This window comes from Pholis gunnellus (genome assembly GCF_910591455.1).
Source record: "Pholis gunnellus genome assembly, chromosome: 6".
In the NCBI taxonomy this organism is placed as follows: domain Eukaryota; kingdom Metazoa; phylum Chordata; class Actinopteri; order Perciformes; family Pholidae; genus Pholis; species Pholis gunnellus.
This window is the reverse complement of record NC_136532.1, coordinates 3,087,072-3,105,250: the sequence shown is the minus strand read 5'-3', so window position 1 is coordinate 3,105,250 and position 18,179 is coordinate 3,087,072. Positions and strand designations below refer to the sequence as shown.

Sequence of the window (18,179 nt, the reverse complement as noted above, 5' to 3'; positions counted from 1 at the left end):
CAAGGTTAGCAGTGAGCAGGCTGGGCTCAGACTGTCTGAGAAGGACTGTATTAGGTGCGTCACTGTGTGAAAGCTGCCTGCACCTTCACCTACATCACATTCAACTCCACACACAGGCGTCATAAACATGAAACGGACATTGCGCGTTTCATTGTGACGTATTTTTTCCAGAGCATGACAACACAAATCCTCCACACATTGGACGTTGACTCGAGCTTTCGAAAGCTGCAGCATTCCTGTTCATGGGTAGAGGCAGAAAGTACAGTCGCTATTATTACCATGTTCCTCACACACACACACACACACACACACACACACACACACACACACACACACACACACACACACACACACACACACACACACACACACACACACACACACACACACACACACACACACACACACACACACACACACACAGCTTCTTTTCCAGTCACAGCTTTTGTGACTTCCGGAGAAACTGCGTGCAAGCTCTGCCGTGCGTTTTCTGGCTTGGAATTTGAGAATGAAGGAGGGTCTGAAGTTCATTTAGCTGCCTTCAGGGAGGCCTGCGGGATGATGGCCTCGAATAAGGATTCTGCAGGGCTATGGTGTTATGATGAACATAATGTCTGAGCAAAGCTGAGCCCCAGAACATCTAGTCTCAGTCTTTATGCGATGACAAACACTCATTCACAGCAGGACAGTCTGTTTGGCCTTGGTAGACCACAGCACTTGCTGCTAAAGATAGTCCTTCTTTAAGAAGCTGCAGACACTTTGCAGGTACATCACATATCTCCCACAAACTTTGGAATGAAAATCCACTATACAGCCAGGCTATAGATGAGAATTACATGAAATGATTCAGTAATGCTCAAAATAAATCTCAATAGTCTGACAAACAGGATTTGTTTCCAAGTTTAGATCACAGTGACACACAAGTAGCTTGTTGTGGTGGCTGTCAGTCAGAATCTGCCGTCAACCCATTCTCATTTACTACAGTCAGTGTTTGTGCACCCGTGTTCTGTGTTGTCCAATCATGCACTTGCATTCAAAGAAGACAGTTTTGTTGTATCCATCTAATCACATGATGTGTAGGGGACCCGCATCAGACCAGTAGCCACAGCTACTGCTAGCGCAGCTGCAATAGCTGGTCCTCTCAGTACTGGCTGCTGTGGAACATAATCAAACAGTACCAACTTGCTTCTCAAAATAAAAAGTAATTTTCTTTTTTAATAGTAAATAGTAATTTTCATTTTTGTCAGATTTCATTGAAATGTGTGGAAGGTTATGTCATATGCCAGGATCAAGCTTTATTCGTAGCATTGATGTATTATTACCGCACTAAGTTATGTTAGCAAACAGTTGTCAATTTACTAAGTATAACATTAGCCTTTATTTGGATTTGTTTCAGGCCACTGAAAGAATACAAGTCCAGTATTCACTCTCCTTTCAGCTCCGTTTTAGTCTCCACCATCTCCTGAGAATAACATCTGTCTCGTGTAACCTCATCTCATCCATGAGTCGTATAACTCTGGGCTCAGGTCAACAGTCTGTGTGTTAAAAGAGGCTAAGGATAGCAGGCCTAATAATATGCAGTGAGAGAAACCTATAAACTGGCAAACAAATCCAAATATAAATTCAATCCAATTTATTACTGCTGAGATGACCACTTTCCAGCCAAACACAGCACAGAACTTAGGTACGTCGACACGTCCAACATGGCTACCAGAGGGTGAAAGCAGGGAGAGCAGCCTGACCTGTCACAGAGGTGGTTCACTGCGCCGAAGGAGTCGCAGGCGCACGGCAGGCAGCCGCTGGTGCCGTTGGTGAAGTGTCCCTCCTCGCAGTCCTCGCACTGTAGACCGGTGTAGCCCGACACACAAGAACACTGACCGGTACTCCGGTCACACTCGTCTGGATCCAAAATGCCCTCACCACCACTGCTGCAGTTACAAAGACCCTCTGGTGGATGGATGGGGGTGTCACAGTGAAAGGGAGAGACAAGAAATGAGAAACACTGCAAAGATGACTAGCAGAGGTCATATAGATATATAGATATATAGATATATCTATATATAGATATATCTATATATCTATATATAGATATATCTATATAGGCTAACATTGGCCATAATATCAGATTCAGGGTACATCAGCCAATACGAAATCACTTTGTCATTTCTAAAGCCTTGCATGTATCCCAACAAAAAATGACAAGATAAAAGATACATTACTTTATTTAAGACGCTGTGTTGCGCTACTTTGTTAATAAAGTCAGAAAAAAATACAGCATCAATGGTCGTGAATCAAACCAATTTGCATGTGCACCAGGAGACTGTGTCTATGCTGTGTCTGCACCACTCCAGGGATCGTCACATACCGCTGAACAACAGGGGCATAGCATTGGACACTGAATAATACTCTTTTCTTTTAAATTCAAGACTTTGTTCATTTATTTGCATGCTATCTGCTTTATAGAAGTTTTATCTTAACCACATCTTACTTACTTCCATATGAACATATTGCTGCACGTTCATGTGTTTATGTACAGTATGGGCTCAGAGCAGCTCGATAAATGTGCTCTCATGTTCTTCATTATTTTAGGACATACATTTTTTTATTTATTTATTTGGTAGGGACAGTGTAGATTAATAAAATATCACCTTAAATGCGCCAGAATTAGCCAAGAGGCTATTTTTCATCTGTAGTAGTCTGTAGGGTTTCAGATTTTGTTTTAAATTAATCCGTAGCCTTTGTGCTTAAGCATGAAAAGTGCTATATCAATATAATAATACTTGTTCTTATTAAAATAAAGGCTTCATTCATGGCACAAAGGAAGTACGTCAACCATTAGGCAACCAAAACAGGAAGAGGAGAGTGGTTTTGTTTTCCCTGGTAGTTATCAGTGTAAGAGCATCAACAGAAGAGCTTCAGTTACGATCTCCGGTAGAGGAAACTAACGGTGTCCTGTGCTGTTGGAAGTTGCTAGCTTCTGAGGCTAACAGAAAGGAAAGTCATGCTGTTGTCTTGACGACACTTTAAAAACTAAAAAAGGGCAAAAGTTAAAAAGTTGTCTCTTAGCACTTTAATGAAACCCAATTAACAGGGAGCGTTAACACAGCTCAGTATTCTGTTTATACAGTTAGAATGTGAAACACAGAATCAATCTCTGCAAATAGTTTCACTTTAACTGAAGCCTAAACAGACGCCTGACAAATTCGACACAGTCTCCTGTTTTGGTGCGATGTCCAGGCTGGTTTACCTTCCTTCTATGCATAATAGAAACAGAGACACACTGTTTGAAACTGGAGAAGTCATCTTGCTTCTCTAAAAGTACAAGATGACACCATCATACTACAAACTGCAGCATTGGTCCAATAGATGCTTACGGTCACTCAATATGTTCAATGTCAAGTCACCCGAGTTGTGACATTACATTCTCTTTCAGGGCAATCTCATTGGAGGGTGGGCTAGTGTGACCATACCAAGAAGCAGTAACACTAGAAGCTGTCAAGTGCATCCAGCCTTCCACTATCCTTCACTTAAAGATGCCTGTTCCATTCCGTCTTCTTGTATCATTGGCCTCTGGGAGTTTCTAATTCACTTTCCTTGTCCATATTCCTCTGACCAATCAATAGAAAAAAGCCACCATGAGCCAGCTTCTAGGCCTTTATCCTCTTCAGTATATGAATTAAGGGAGACCTATCATGCTCATTTTCAGGTTCATACTTGAATATACCCGTTTCCACCCTTTGTCTGAATTGCTTGTTTTAGCGCCTGTCTCTTTAAGCCTCCCTCCAATACAGCCCAGTCTGCTCTGATTGGCTCGCGGGAAAAATATGGCACACCTTTGCAAAGGTAGTGTAAATGAGGCTGCATGTGACATAGGAAAGGACAGCCAAATCTGAGTAGTTGGTTGAGTCACATGTTTGTGTGCGTGTCCTGATCCAGGCAGTTCCCACCTAACTGAATGGGTTTTGCGTGGGTCTTATGTCAGTTTGTGGGTTGGTAGGAACTCCAGACTACAAATGTATGTGTACAAGGAATGCAAATGACTTCTTGATCATAGGACCTCTTTAATGCTTCTGAAAGGTCCACACTGGCAGCTCTCACTTATACTATTTGATGTCATTTTGTTTTATGATGAATTCCCCTCGTGAAGATTTGTGTGTAAAACAAAGATGGCAAACAGAGTCCAGCTGCGTTGTCAATGGAAGATGTTGTACAGCTCAAACTGGTGCGCTCAAAGAAACCAGAGGATACAATGACAGACAAGTAAATGACCCCGTAGAGTACAGAGTGGCTATCTATTATTCATCTGATCTCAGGTTAGGTGTGGCGAGTGACGACTGAACGCCTGACTGTCTCCACCCTGTACTCAGCAGTCAGACAGACAAGAGCTGTAAATAAAAATGCTTGTCATGTACGTATGCATACAGATAGCACACAAAACCTCAGGTAGCAGTTCAGTAAAGAGAAAAGGACGACTGAATGTTAAAGCATTCCTGATTCATCTCCTCTTTCACTGATGCTTGGACTTTTATGTAACTGAGAAAGGCCTGATTATGCGAGCCTGTGGAGTGTACTGTCAGGCCCTTCCACTGAAGAACTGTCGGGCCCGATCACGCCTGACAATGTGTGAGATCGGGTGAATGCATATCACCTCACACACTGCAGTCAGGCTTCCACTAGGTGTACAGACAAACAGGTTTGATGTGGATTGGACTGGACCTGTGTGTGAAGAAGAGATCTCTCCGATCTATTGAACGTGGCAGCGTTGCTGGTATTCAGACACAGGCAGCAGCAGGCTGTTCAGAACAAGTCACAGAATGCGGGCTGGAAGCTTGGCGAGGCGTTGGGACCAGGTGACGCCTTTGTTGATGTGCTTTTACATTCACCCTAGAGCACTGAAGGGTGCTGAGCTACAATGGTGAAGCGTCTATGATCTCACACAAGGGTGGAGATCTCATTTTGACGTTGGGGTCCAAACGAACACGAATAAATAACACAAAGGGATTTACGAAGGGAACTGCCTGAAACACGCCGCCAATTTATCTCAAGTCATCTGCAATACTGACCCAAAATACTAACTGAAGTATGCAGATTGATAGTAGGGCTGTGAAAAACTGTTATTTTCCTTATTAATTAAACTGCCCTGGTTTTCTTGTTTGGCCTATAAAACGGAGAAAAAAAACGGTCTTCGCATTTCCCTTAAGCCGAACGTTTTCTTATTGCTTGTCAGTCCAAATCCCAAACAGAGAGTTCACCGTCACATAGACAAAGAAAAGCACCAAATCTTCACAACTGAGGAGCATTTTTGCAAGAAAAAAATAAAAAAATAAAAAACTTGAACGACTAAACAGAACATTGAAAAAATGCCAAATGTAACTGTACAGAAGGATGTCAGCAACAAAGAAAGTATCTCATTAAAATATATTCACAAGCATCACACCAGACTTTAAAAATATTCCACTGAACATCTGGATATCTTTAACCGGCTCCCTTCATAGCGCCTCACCATGGAGATCAGTCAGAACATTGGTGCTGCGTCTCCCTCTTCAACATTACAACCAGAGCAGAAGCTAATCCTCCTCCTATCACTGAGATTAATGCCGACAGTAAGGTGGCACACAGTGGGGAGAACAAAGGGTCATTGTAAAAACATAACTGCACTGGACCCCCGATGTGAGGGGCCAGTATCAGTCACAATATGAACGAAAACAGACTCCATGGGGTTTTTATGTTCTGGCTTATAGGAGCATCATGAAGTTAAAACTACAACATGGCTTTTTAATGGGAAGAAATGGATTTAGCAAACAATATGTGGCCAATGCCCTTTTTAAAAGGGCACATGGTGAATTTTCTAAATTAAACTATAGGGTTTGAGCATATCTTTAATTCATTGCACTTAATCTACATTGCACATCCGAAACTAAACGCTTAATATCAACTAAATCCAATTAAATGATCGGTGTTGGCACAGAAACCAATATTTTACCATTTCTGCCTGTTCCGTTTGTTACATCTTAATATCAGACTTACAGATTTATATCTTATGTTTGCATCATAATATTTGAAGTGGACCCTTATCCAATAAACAGAAAACAATATTTGCCCATTATTAACTGTACTTATTTATAGATTTGTGCAAAAAAAGGTAACATTGTTCTGTATATGGCCCACAATCCCAATCGTTTGGACACCACCGGTTTTATATCTACGAGTTTAGGAAGAATGAACACGATCCATCTCCTGATAGCAATAGGAACAATGTGGCTTCAGCAGACCTTCCCACCCATCAAATCACCATTTTGGACAGGACCCCACAGCCTAAGAACAACACATCCACATGGAGACCATGATGTGTGAGGTGTGAGAGGAGGGGCTCCTCTGTCATTGCTCATTCATGGCTTGGCCAGCCTGGCCATCTTGGTTGAACGGCCTTGTTCCGTGTTTGCCATACAAACAACAATAGAGGATGGAGGGGAAGCAGCTATCTGAGCAGCTTCTTGTAGCTCCCTGTCAATATCAAACACGTCGGGTGTAACACAAACGGATCACGGCTCTGTATGGGCGCTCTGTGCACTGACGGATGGATAAATTGACTGAACAACAACAGGATCAACCTTGCACCCCCTCTCCCAGCCCACTGTAATATGTGCACACTCGTCCTATAATAAAAAAATCCTCTGGAACATGAGGCTACACCGCAAAATGTACATGGGACAAATAGTGTATTTCTGAGATTAGGATCTGGTGATTCCCCGATGGTTTGAAAGGTACACCGTGTGATCTGATGGCTCTGCCATTGTTGCAATCTGCTGTATTTGCTCGTTCTCTGCGTCAAACCCCCGTGTGACCACCCTGCTCCTTCTGGCAGTCTATATTAGACATGGATGTCTCCTTCTTCGCAGACTCGTATTCTGAACATGAATGTGCTAAAAACAGCATGCAGCTCATCGGTATTGCACAGAGTCTTTCACAAGAGCTGAGAGAAATCAGATTGCTTCCCTTTTTCATGTTCCTGGTAGCTATTTTATTCGAAGGTAACGTTACTCACCTTGACTATTCTCTATTGAGGTAACCGATGTGCCGATATCATCTGCTGCCCAGGCGTCGTTTGCTGTGCGCTGGGAAACCATGGACACCATGGTCTGCAGCATTTTCTCCGGGGCAAAAAGTGATGTTTGTGCATCGGTGGATCGTTTGCGTGCGCCGGTTAATCTGGAAATCGGCGCTGTTATTTGTTCTCTGACGGCTGAAATGATTCCGGTATCAGTAGCGGTCGTCGGGTCCGTTGTTGGAGGCTGGAAGGTGGTTGCAGTTTTAGTAATATGGCTAGTAGTGGTGTTGGTCGGGCCGGCAGAAACAATGGTAGGCGACGGTGTGAGTTCGGTTAGAGGCCCAAGAGCGAACCTGCTCTCGGGTAAAGTACGAGGCGTGTCGGTGTGGAAGGTCTCCCAGGTGTCGGAGGCTGAGCCGGGCTTCCCGGGGATAGGCGACGCATCGTAGGGACTGATGCGGGGAGCAGCTTCAGAAAATCCAATATATACATACAAAATAAATAGCAGAGCCGGAGATATGTACATCATTAAGGACGTTAACCTCATATTCACTTTCAGCTCTCCATGTAAGCCCCAGCAGTGGTCTCTCTCAGACCTTTCCCTGAATGGACGCGTACTCCACCATTGATGCTGCTGTGTGCTGCCCTATGAACCACAGTCAACACTTCACCTGCTCTGCAACCTACCATGAGCCGCCCGAGACTGACGTCCTCCTCCGCCAATAGAGGCCCTGAAAGAATGTCTTTGGGGGCTCGTTCGCTCGCTGGTTGGACGGTCATAGACACCTATGAAACACTGGATCTTACGAAAGCATCAAACGTCCTCACTCGTCTGAACATTTTCTAAACATAACCAGCTCTATTAACTGAACAACTCGAGGAAGTATATTTAGTTATTGTGCTGATAAGATTATTAGTGATAGTCATATCTGTGCACATAACAGGCCAGGTATATCCTCCATATGGGATTTCCCAGTGGCAGTTTGTGGGATTATTGTACAGTGAAGGCTCCATAATCTTTGTCTAGGCTTGCAACGCCAAAGATGTAATGGTCTACGGTTTCACGCCAGTATCTTTGTGAAACTATTCTGGAATCGCTCATTTAAAAAAGTAATACATTTTCATTGACGGTTCGGTTAAATAGGCAAAACCCTCAAAACACATTTAGCGCATTTCACATTACGTAATTGAGAATATATTTTAAAAACATTTATTTTGAATGTCTTCGCCGAAAGTGATAGTATGACGTCTCTTGGTAGGTTTGTTGGATAAATACTTTTTTTTTAAATAGCATCACAATTTCTGAAACAAGGGCCCTCTTTGTCTACTCTATACGCACACACAATCCCTCAAACATATGCACAAAATACTAGGTCTTGCAAAAGCAGACACTCATTCACAATGATATAAACTTCTAAAATATGTATTTTGCGTCACAGTTTTACAAACACTTAATACATATACATAGCTCTTACTACATGCCCACTGCACAGAGTATAAAACACTTTTGTATAGCATTTTTGGCATTTTCATTTGTAGCATGTTGTAAATATAGACAATGAACACATACGCAATGTGTTTGTTCTCATACTCAAAAGAATACACAAAGACTTTACCTATAGATGACATGAACATAGTTACTGTAGTGTACTCTATACAGTATATTATAATTACTATTCCCAACCCTCTCTCCAAGATTGGCCTCCATTGTTGGGCACACCAAAGAGCAAACCTGAATCCTATTTATAGGGTTTAAGCTTTCTCAGTGATCTAATTGGTTACAGGTGTTTTCACAGGTGCATTCTGGGTGCAGGGGACTGATAATTGAGAATGGTATTTCAATGACGGAGTTTAGAAAACAACGATGTACAATAATCAAAAGAAAAATTATTAAGGAATGGCAGCATAGTTGAGATGTAGGAGAAACAGGAAGACATCTTTATGCTGTTGTTGTGTAAAAAACAACTTAACGAATTGAGTTCGAGGCGTTTACTTAGATTCAAGCAATAGTTTTATTTATCACAGAGATATTAGCCGAGCAGTTAAACGTGCACGGTCCTAACAGTTCCTCTCCGATTGAGAGCAACGTGAAAAGGCGCTTGGACACGGCAGCGCGGTAAGTTTTGTAGGTTCTCCTTAGAGGAGCCTATTGGTCAAAGTCAAGGTGCAGGCGGGATCGATTTTAGCAGAGGGACGGCCTGGTTGGAGCTCCGAGCATATCCGCTCGCACCGGCTCACGTCCGGGATCCTCCTCGATGCATCATCAGTGTGTGTGTATGTTGTGAAAGCCTAGCCTAACAGGCTCCAAAGTGTGTAATCTACGTTTTGCTATCCCAAGCTGTGGTACGTACTGTTCTCAGCTGGCAGTTTACTCCAAGATTTGATATCAGTGTATAGTTGCCCAAGCGTGGCCTTCAGAGTTACAGTTTTCTCATTCCTTTGTACAGGCGAGTGCTAGAGCGCCCCGCTTGGAGTTTTAAACCTTCATAACCTGTAACTCGCAACTCCGCGAATTAGCACATAAAGCTCTGATTAAATTTATTTACCTAACACTGTTCAGAGTGAAGTTGGCAAAGGGAGGCCATCTAGAAGAAAAAGCACCACAGAAGAAAACATATTAACCAGACTGAGGATTGGGCACACAAGGTTGAACAAAACAATGCATCTAATAAATAAACACCCAACAGGAATATGTGAGCACTGTCAAGTACCAGAATATGTAGGCCATATCATTTGTCATTGTCCGAGCGAGACAGGTTGAAGAGGAAGCTGGGAGTTGAGGAACTAAACCTAACAGATGCATTAAACTTGGGGGCAGGACATTTACTACAATATGTGAAAGAAACAGGATTGAGCAATATAATTTAAATCACTGAAATGATGGATCTCCCTTTTTTGTTTTGTTTTGTTATGTTGTTTTTATTTTGTTTTGTTGTTTTTGTTTTGTTTTGTTTGTTTTTTGTTTTGTTTTGTAAGGGGATAGGGTTCTCTGGTCCACACTCCACTACGGTAGGTGGCGGGAATGCACCTTTCACTGGATGCCATCCGCCATACAACTTAAAAGAAGAAGAAGAAGAAGAAACAACGACGTAAACAACTCATACAGGCTTTTGGTTTTGAATGACATGTCTAATGTAGAGAACCGTGTGTATGCATTTGTAAATGTGCTTGAGGTTTAGCATGCCTGTTCATAAATAAGCTACATGTGTTCGTGGTGGATTGTGCCCTCCGGTGGTCATAATGTGAAGTTGCATCTCTGTTTAAGGAAGTAGTTTGATTTTGAATTGTAGTGTAGTCTGTTTCTTTATTTAATCAACAATATAATTATTTCTTCATCTTATATTGATTTTCTGTCCTCTTAACCCTATCTGATACAACTCTGCTTTTATTGTACGCTATGATAACTGGCATACTGACTTTCCAGTCGGACACATGATCACAGTGACTCAACACTTCCAGTGGGAACAATCAAAATAATACTTCTAATGTCTTTGAATGGGGAAGAAAGAGGACATGGGACATTTATATATTCATTAAATTTGTGCTTTTGAAGTTGCAGCTTGGTTTTCAATAGTTTGGCTCACATAAATTAAAATGTATTAAAAACTGCGACTAAGTTCTATTCGTTAATACAGACGATAGATGGCAGTAGTGTGACACTCGTTCAATTGTTGCAGGAAGTTGCGCATGACGGCTAGCTAGGCACCATGGCGCCTCTGGATTTGGACAAATATGCAGAGATTGCAAAACAATGTAAATATCTACCCGAAAATGACCTCAAGGTAAACGTGACTTTATTTAAATGTGTTTGATTCGGTATGTTGTAACAGCGTAAATAACTGTTAGCTAGCTAGTAACGTTAGCTAGCTATTAACGTTAGCCTGCTGACTTCATCTCTTGGCCAGGAAGTGAAAACCGCTCAAACGATTTGTTCAGTTTAGCAATAACAGGTAAACAACTACATTATGAAGTGCTTACGAAGCAGACATGCTAGTGAGCTAACGTGGTGTGCCATTACCAGCTGACGTTAAATGGGCACACATGTAGCCATAGCTCAGTGAGCTGATGATGCTGAGTGTCATGATGGTGGATGACATTAGTCTGTTATCAGTCTGGTGCAGTTACCACTATCCACAGAGTTCTCTCTTCATTGAAAGACTGAGACATTCACCATAAAGCTGGCGTTAATTAACAAAGTCGTATTTAATGACAGAAAAAGAAGTAGCTCAGGGAGTTTAGAGAATAATGTATTTCTCTTTTACGCCATAATATAAACCCCTTATTGCTGAAAACTCCTCAATATAGATGTGAATATTCTTGTTAGTACGCATAGAACCGTTAACATGTTTTGGCCAGATTCTGACTAGAGTTTGTGTTAGCATGTGATAGTAGGTAATATTATAACAACACAGTCAATATTAGAGTTTGTGATAGCATGTGATCGTAGGTAATATTATAACAATACAGTCAATATTAGAGTTTGTGATCGTAGGTAATATTATAACAATGCAGTCAATATTAGAGTAAATGTGACACCATATTTACTGTTAGTAGCTGGATTGTGATTAATGAGCTCATGAATGACTCTTTTGTAGCATGATGTAAATATATCCGAAGATAGTGTGTTTATTCTCATAAACTCATAACAGAATCATACACAAAGTCTTTAACTGTAGATGACATAGTACTGTTTTGTACACAGTATATTGTAATTATAGTCTTCTAACTCTCTCCAAGATTGGCCTCCGTTGTTGTGCACACCAAAGAGAACCCTGAATCCTATTTACAGTGTTTAAGCCATAGTCTGTATGGTTCAAGCTCTGATTTCTAAGTGATGTTAATGGTTACAATTGTTTTCACAGGTGCATTGTGGGTGCAGGAGGTCGATGGTTGAGAAAAGCGTGTTTTAGAATTTTAAACTTTGTGTAAAGCAGACAATGTGTTTATGGTTTAGCATACCTGGTCAATATATAGGCTACAGGAGTAAGTGCTTTTAATAACTGTGCCAACTTTTGTGTCTTGGCAATTGCCAAAAACTATAACCCTGCAATTTTAGGAGACCAAAAGCAATTGGAGATATTTAGCTTTGTTCAAGTCATCCTAATTCTTAGTGTTAGAGTTGACCCCTAGTCTCACTGACTGAACACTTCAAAGTGACTGGCCTGTGAGTACACCTGCATTGATCTTTGTAACTCATTCATCACATAGTGCCACATTTACTCTAATATTGACTGCATTGTTATAATATTACCTACTATCAAATGCAGTCAATCTGGCCAAATAAGTTAATGGTTCAATGCTACATGAGTTAGTGGTTTCAATAGTTGTTCCACAAGTATCACTTCTTGGGTCTTGGCAATTGCAGGAAACTGTAATAGTCCAGGTGTCACAGTGTGACAAAGTAAACAATGTTTCAGAAGCTTTTCCCTGAAAAGAAGAAGATTTTCCTGAAAGTTGTCTAATTTAACAACACTGAATGCCAGTTGTGATGACTGACTCACTGTGTTTTGTCTCTCATCTCTACAGAGGTTATGTGACTATGTGTGTGACCTTCTGCTGGAGGAATCCAACGTCCAGCCTGTTTCCACTCCTGTAACGGTGTGTGGGGACATACATGGACAGGTATAAAAGAAAGAGAAAGATTTAGTTTCCCCTGATATGGCTGTACACGGCCTGCAGTTTACATAGCATGTGAGACATTGGTCTGTTGTACATATACAATGTAATGCCTTACACTCAATTTCTATCTCTCTGTGCCTTTAGTTCTATGATCTTTGTGAACTCTTCCGAACTGGCGGCCAGGTTCCGGACACAAATTACATATTTATGGTTGGTACATTGAAACCAGTTTGCACTTTGCATCTCTCCTAATTCATTCTGTTCAAGTGATGTTTTGGCAGAGTGTTGTTCATAAACCTCCGTCATCTGCAGGGGGACTTTGTTGACCGAGGATATTACAGTCTGGAGACGTTCACCTACCTGCTGGTGCTGAAAGCCAAATGGCCTGACCGCATCACTCTTCTTCGTGGAAACCATGAGAGCCGACAGATCACTCAAGTTTATGGCTTTTATGGTGAGATTTGATTTCTAGCAGTCAGATGATGACTGCATCGTCACTGACCTCACTCCCTGCACTATAATCCCACCTTTCTGTTTGAAATATGTGAGCACTTCTTTGTCTTACAGATGAGTGCCAGACCAAGTATGGGAATGCAAATGCCTGGCGTTATTGTACCAAAGTGTTTGATATGTTAACAGTAGCAGCTGTAAGTATTGAAGTGTTACTGGGCTTTGTGTTCATTTGTTGTCATGAAGTGACTTTATAAATGACGGTTCTTCTTTAAAAGCCTGGAATGAGGCTCATATTGATTTATTGCTGAGTAGAGAGCAGCTGAACTACTTATGAGCAGCAGCTTTTGGTAATTGTGATGTTATGATACAGATGAAATGCTATTTCTTTCCCTGGTTTTAAAAGCTTCATTGCATAGTGCAATGCTGTCTGAGCTGCTTTAGGTAAAGGGCATGAACAGTCTCTACCTGATGCTTGGCCATCATTTCCACATTGTTTAGAATAAGTACTGTACAAAAGCGCTAATATTGTGGCGCTGCTTATGTACATAAATCTGTCGAGCATCGCTAATGAAGGACAGACCTGACTTGGGTTCCATTTTTAAGCTCTTAGGATTTTATGGAAAATGGCAAAGATTGCAAAATTGGGACATTCTACCACAACATTTCTTGAGTTGGACTATTTTTTATTTGCACATGACAAGTAGATCTCTACTTAATGTTGCCTGTTGTGAGTATTCATCCATCGTTATCCTTAACCTTCACGTTTCACTCCATTAATGCCACCGCCACATTTTTCAGAATCATGCCACATGTTCTGCTGTATACACTCAAACGATGAATCGTCACAAATATGACATTCACTTTTTTCACAGAATTAACTACCTAACTCTTCCGCTGAAATATGTAGTGACCACTGATCACGGTTTGCTATTTGTTGGTATTCTATCATCTGTAGGTTTAACAACATCTCCTGTAACAGCTCATCATTAGACTGGCACTTTGATCTGTTATATTTGTCCATATCTCTGACCTCATCATTGGGCATTTCAAACGTTTCACTGTTTTTCAGCAGACAGCAGACTTCTTTTCCATAGCAAGCCACGTTTGTCATTTAAAACTTGAAAATCCCACACCCCTTAGTTACTGTTGTTGTGTAGGTAACTATGTATACAATCCAATGTTTTTATTGTATATGGTTTGTAAGGTCTGTAACCATTGGCCAAACACATTAATAGTTTGTATGTGATGCCCTGATTCTTCTGTTATGTGTTGTCAGCTGATGGACGAGCAGATACTGTGTGTCCACGGAGGCCTCTCCCCAGACATAAAAACTCTCGATCAAATTCGAACCATTGAGCGGAACCAGGAGATCCCCCACAAAGGAGCATTTTGTGATCTGGTGTGGTCAGACCCTGAAGACGTGGACACCTGGGCCATCAGCCCCAGAGGAGCTGGCTGGCTCTTTGGTGCAAAGGTCACAAACGAGGTAGGTTGCTTTTACTTTACATGTACTCAGACTACCCATGTACTCATGTAAAGTCCAGAGACACTCGGTGGACCAGATACATACCGGTATGTACCAAAGTGCACTTGGCAACATTTCTATGTAAAAGTATCTCTGTAATATGAGTGCAAAGGCACTTTTACTTGCTGTCTTCCTAAAACAATGATCAGTGAATAAAACACTGCATACCAGTTACATTTCAGTCTGCTAAATAGGGGCATTTATTTTATTTGATCCAATGTAGATTTTCTCTTTTTTTTGTTGTTCTCATGCATCGACATGAATTCAGCCAATTACAACAAGCAGTGTTATCATGACAACAGCTACATGGCAACCTAACAACGATAGTAGAGCATTCATTTATTGTGCGTTCCAATACACATACTACCATACTATTTAGTATTCCATACAAATACCACAGAAATGTTATGTTTTACAATCGTATATCTATTTCCAACCTCTCAGAGTAACAAGTATTGCTATCACACAACATTTAACAAGGACTAGCTCCAAATCCACTAAACTAGCCTGATGAAGATCTGAAATCATGGATGAGTCTGTGGAGCAGAGCTGTTGTGGGATGTGTGTGCAGATGTGGGACCCTGGTCAGAGCTGGCCAATGCTACACTGTGATTGGCCGGTCTGCGTTCCAGATTGGGATTTAGTGAAGGGTCAATTGCCTCTCACTGTCATTTGGGGTCACCAAAGAAAATAAGGGGATGAGTATTCTCACTGGCTGTGTTTTTCAGTTTTTCTCTTTCTCCCCCTCTTTTGTTTCTCTCTATCTTACAAAAACCCTGTAGTTTGTTCACATCAACAACCTGAAGCTGATCTGCAGGGCGCATCAACTTGTCCACGAAGGCTACAAGTTCATGTTTGACGAGAAGCTGGTCACAGTGTGGTCGGCTCCTAACTACTGCTATCGCTGCGGCAACATCGCCTCCATCATGGTCTTCAAAGACGCTAACACAAGAGAGCCAAAGCTCTTCAGAGCAGTGCCTGACTCTGAGAGGGTCATTCCGCCTCGAACAACAACACCTTATTTCCTGTAAGCAAATTACAACCAAAAGAACGCAGCCATTTGTTCAGTGCACACATGCAAACTGGGACAGTGGCATCAGCACTTGTGCTCCCATATGAATTTCGTATTGTACAGTTAGAAGTATTTACAGTGCATTTCTTGGTGCCATCTATCAACTGTTATTCCCACTTAGACATTTAATGCTGTTATTCTGCAGCTTAAATCACACTGAGATATTGGAGTTACAACTCAGCAGGATCACTGTGTTGGTCAAATGTTTTAGAGAAAGGATTAAAATAACACAGAAATGTTCATATTTATAAATCTGGATTTTTCTTTACTAGAGAGCAAATTGCAGGTGCAGTGTTGTACTTTATTTTGTTATGGTTATGTATTAAAGCTGGGAGTTAGATAATAAAGCTCTGAACAAGAGCAAACAATTTCAGTAGACTTATACACTTAGTGTTATCATGTGATCTTATAAATAAACATGTAAACCTGAGAGTTGATATGTAAAATTTGACTATATCGATTTGTTCGACATTTCTGTATTGTTAAGCCTGTGGAACCTAACATGTTCTATGTGAATTTCAGATTTGGTATCAGTTATTTTATGATCATTATTCTTTGTGTCACCATACTGTTTTTAAATAAAGGAAATTGTGAAAAGTTATCTGGGTAACAGAGCAAAAACAACACCGTGCTTCATCATAATCAATAACTTATATTGGTAGTAAATAACATTATCTTCAAACGTCAGCCCATTTGGAGTTTTATGCCATTGTTATTAGATCATGTCTCTACTGTACTCAGAGCTGTGTTAAAATGGGATGATGATTTGACTACAGGATAGTTATTGTTTAGGAGCAAATTGATATCTTCATTCATCCTGCTCATGTGTACAATTAGACAAAGACTAAGAAGTTTGCAGCTAACAGAAATGACCACCATGCAGTTCTATGCCTCTGCCAAACAGTCAAGTTGCAGTCTGTCCAAAATGTCATCACTTCATCATTTTATCCTTCTAGACATTTGTGTGAAATTGTCACAATTAGCAAATCAATTCTTGAGTTATGGCTTTGAGTTTGAATGTTTTGGAAACCCCACATTTATCAGAATCTGAATCAGAACCATTTTTTGCCACGGTATGTTGCACATACAAGGAATTTGACATGACGGGAGGTGCATAACAAACAATCAACACAGTGCAAGAAATAGAAACATCAAAATTTAAAATTTACAGTGAAATATAAAATAAAGTGCACAAACGAACAGATAACAGGATTATAAACAAGTGAGATGTACAGTAGGTGTAATGTAAAGTGTCAAGTGTATTTAAATAAAGAAACATGGAGGGGATGTGCCGGGGAGTGACCAGTAGGAAATTGTCCTGAGGATGACAGAGTCAGTGGGGGTCCCGGGCTTTGTTAATGAGCCCAACTGCAGAAGGGAAGAAACTGTTCATGTGTCGTGAAGTCTTGGTCCTGATGGACCGCAGCCTCCTGCCAGATGGAAGGGGCACGAACAGTTTGTGTCCAGGGTGAGAGGGGTCGGCTACAATCTCTCTTGCTCGCTTCAGGGACCTTGAGACGAACAAGTCTTGGAGGGACGGCAGATTGCAGCCAATCACCCTCTCAACAGAGCGAATGATGCGCTGCAGCCTGTCCTTGTCCTTGGCAGTGGCTGCAGCATACCAGACCGTGATGGAGGAGCAGAGGATGGACTCAATGATGGCTGTAGAAGTGAAAAATGTAGAAGTGCACCATCATTGTCTTTGGCAGGTTGAATTTGTTCAGCTGCCTCAGGAAGTACATCCTCTGCTGAGCCTTCTTGGTGATGGAGCTGATGTTCAGCTCCCACTTGAGGTCCTGGGATATGATGGAGCTCAGGAAGCGGAAGGACTCCACCGCGTCAACGGGGGAGTCACACACGGTGATGGGGGCAGGTATGGCTGCATTCTTCTGGAAATCCACAACCATCTCCACTGTCTTTAGAGCATTGAGCTCTAGTTTGTTCAGACCGCACCAGGTCACCAGATGGTCAGTCTCCCACCTGTAGGCGGACTCATCCTCACCAGAGATGAGTCCAATGAGGGTGGTGTCATCCGTAAACTTCAGGAGCTTGATGGACTGGTGACTGGAGGTGCAGCTGTTGGTGTACAGGGAGAAGAGCAGAGGGGAAAGAACGCAGCCTTGGGGTTGACCGGTGCTGATGGTCTGGAAGGCTTAGACGTGTTTTCCCAGCTTCACGTGCTGTTATCGGACACGTGCAGCTGGGAGAGCTGGTCATACAGCAGAGACGGGATGATGGTGTTAAAGGCAGAGCTGAAGTCCACAAACAGGATCCTGGCGTAAATAAGCACCAACACGTCGATGCAGCCATCCGCGGCGCCATTTTGGTGTAAGCGATTTCTAATTTATGTGCAAAATAAAAAATAGTGGGCCTAACACTGAGCGTTGGTGAACTCCACAAGTAACCTTCAATAACTGAGAATTAAAGTTATTTATTTGAACATATTGATATATATTCTCCAG

General features: G+C 41.7%; 2 protein-coding genes across 2 annotated transcripts in view; one reads left to right on the top strand and one right to left on the bottom strand.

Moving 5' to 3' along the window:
• Positions 1-7,671, bottom strand: part of LOC306697729 (multiple epidermal growth factor-like domains protein 9) — a 33,712-nt gene extending 26,041 nt beyond the window's left edge. The window contains exons 1-2 of the mRNA XM_079161759.1: positions 7,046-7,671; positions 1,743-1,947 (exon numbers count right to left, since the gene is read on the bottom strand). Of these exons, the coding sequence (XP_079017885.1) occupies positions 1,743-1,947; positions 7,046-7,595 (755 nt within the window). The 5' untranslated portion in view covers positions 7,596-7,671. The remainder of the gene's footprint in view (positions 1-1,742; positions 1,948-7,045) is intronic.
• A 3,046-nt stretch (positions 7,672-10,717) lies between these two features.
• LOC306696775 (serine/threonine-protein phosphatase 6 catalytic subunit) lies at positions 10,718-16,318 on the top strand. The gene is made up of 7 exons (XM_079160474.1): positions 10,718-10,830; positions 12,575-12,670; positions 12,812-12,877; positions 12,980-13,121; positions 13,235-13,314; positions 14,397-14,606; positions 15,428-16,318. The coding sequence occupies exons 1-7, from the start codon at positions 10,756-10,758 to the stop codon at positions 15,674-15,676; spliced, it is 918 nt and encodes a 305-aa protein (XP_079016600.1). The 5' UTR covers positions 10,718-10,755; the 3' UTR covers positions 15,677-16,318.
• Positions 16,319-18,179: the final 1,861 nt, after the last annotated feature.

Coding starts and splice junctions, on each gene's coding strand:
- LOC306696775 (XM_079160474.1), top strand. CDS start 10,756: ATGGCGCCTCTGGATTTGGACAAATATGCAGAGATTGCAAAACAATGT. Junction 12,671..12,811: donor GTGGGGACATACATGGACAG/GTATAAAAGAAA, acceptor CTGTGCCTTTAG/TTCTATGATCTTTGTGAACT. Junction 12,878..12,979: donor ACACAAATTACATATTTATG/GTTGGTACATTG, acceptor CGTCATCTGCAG/GGGGACTTTGTTGACCGAGG.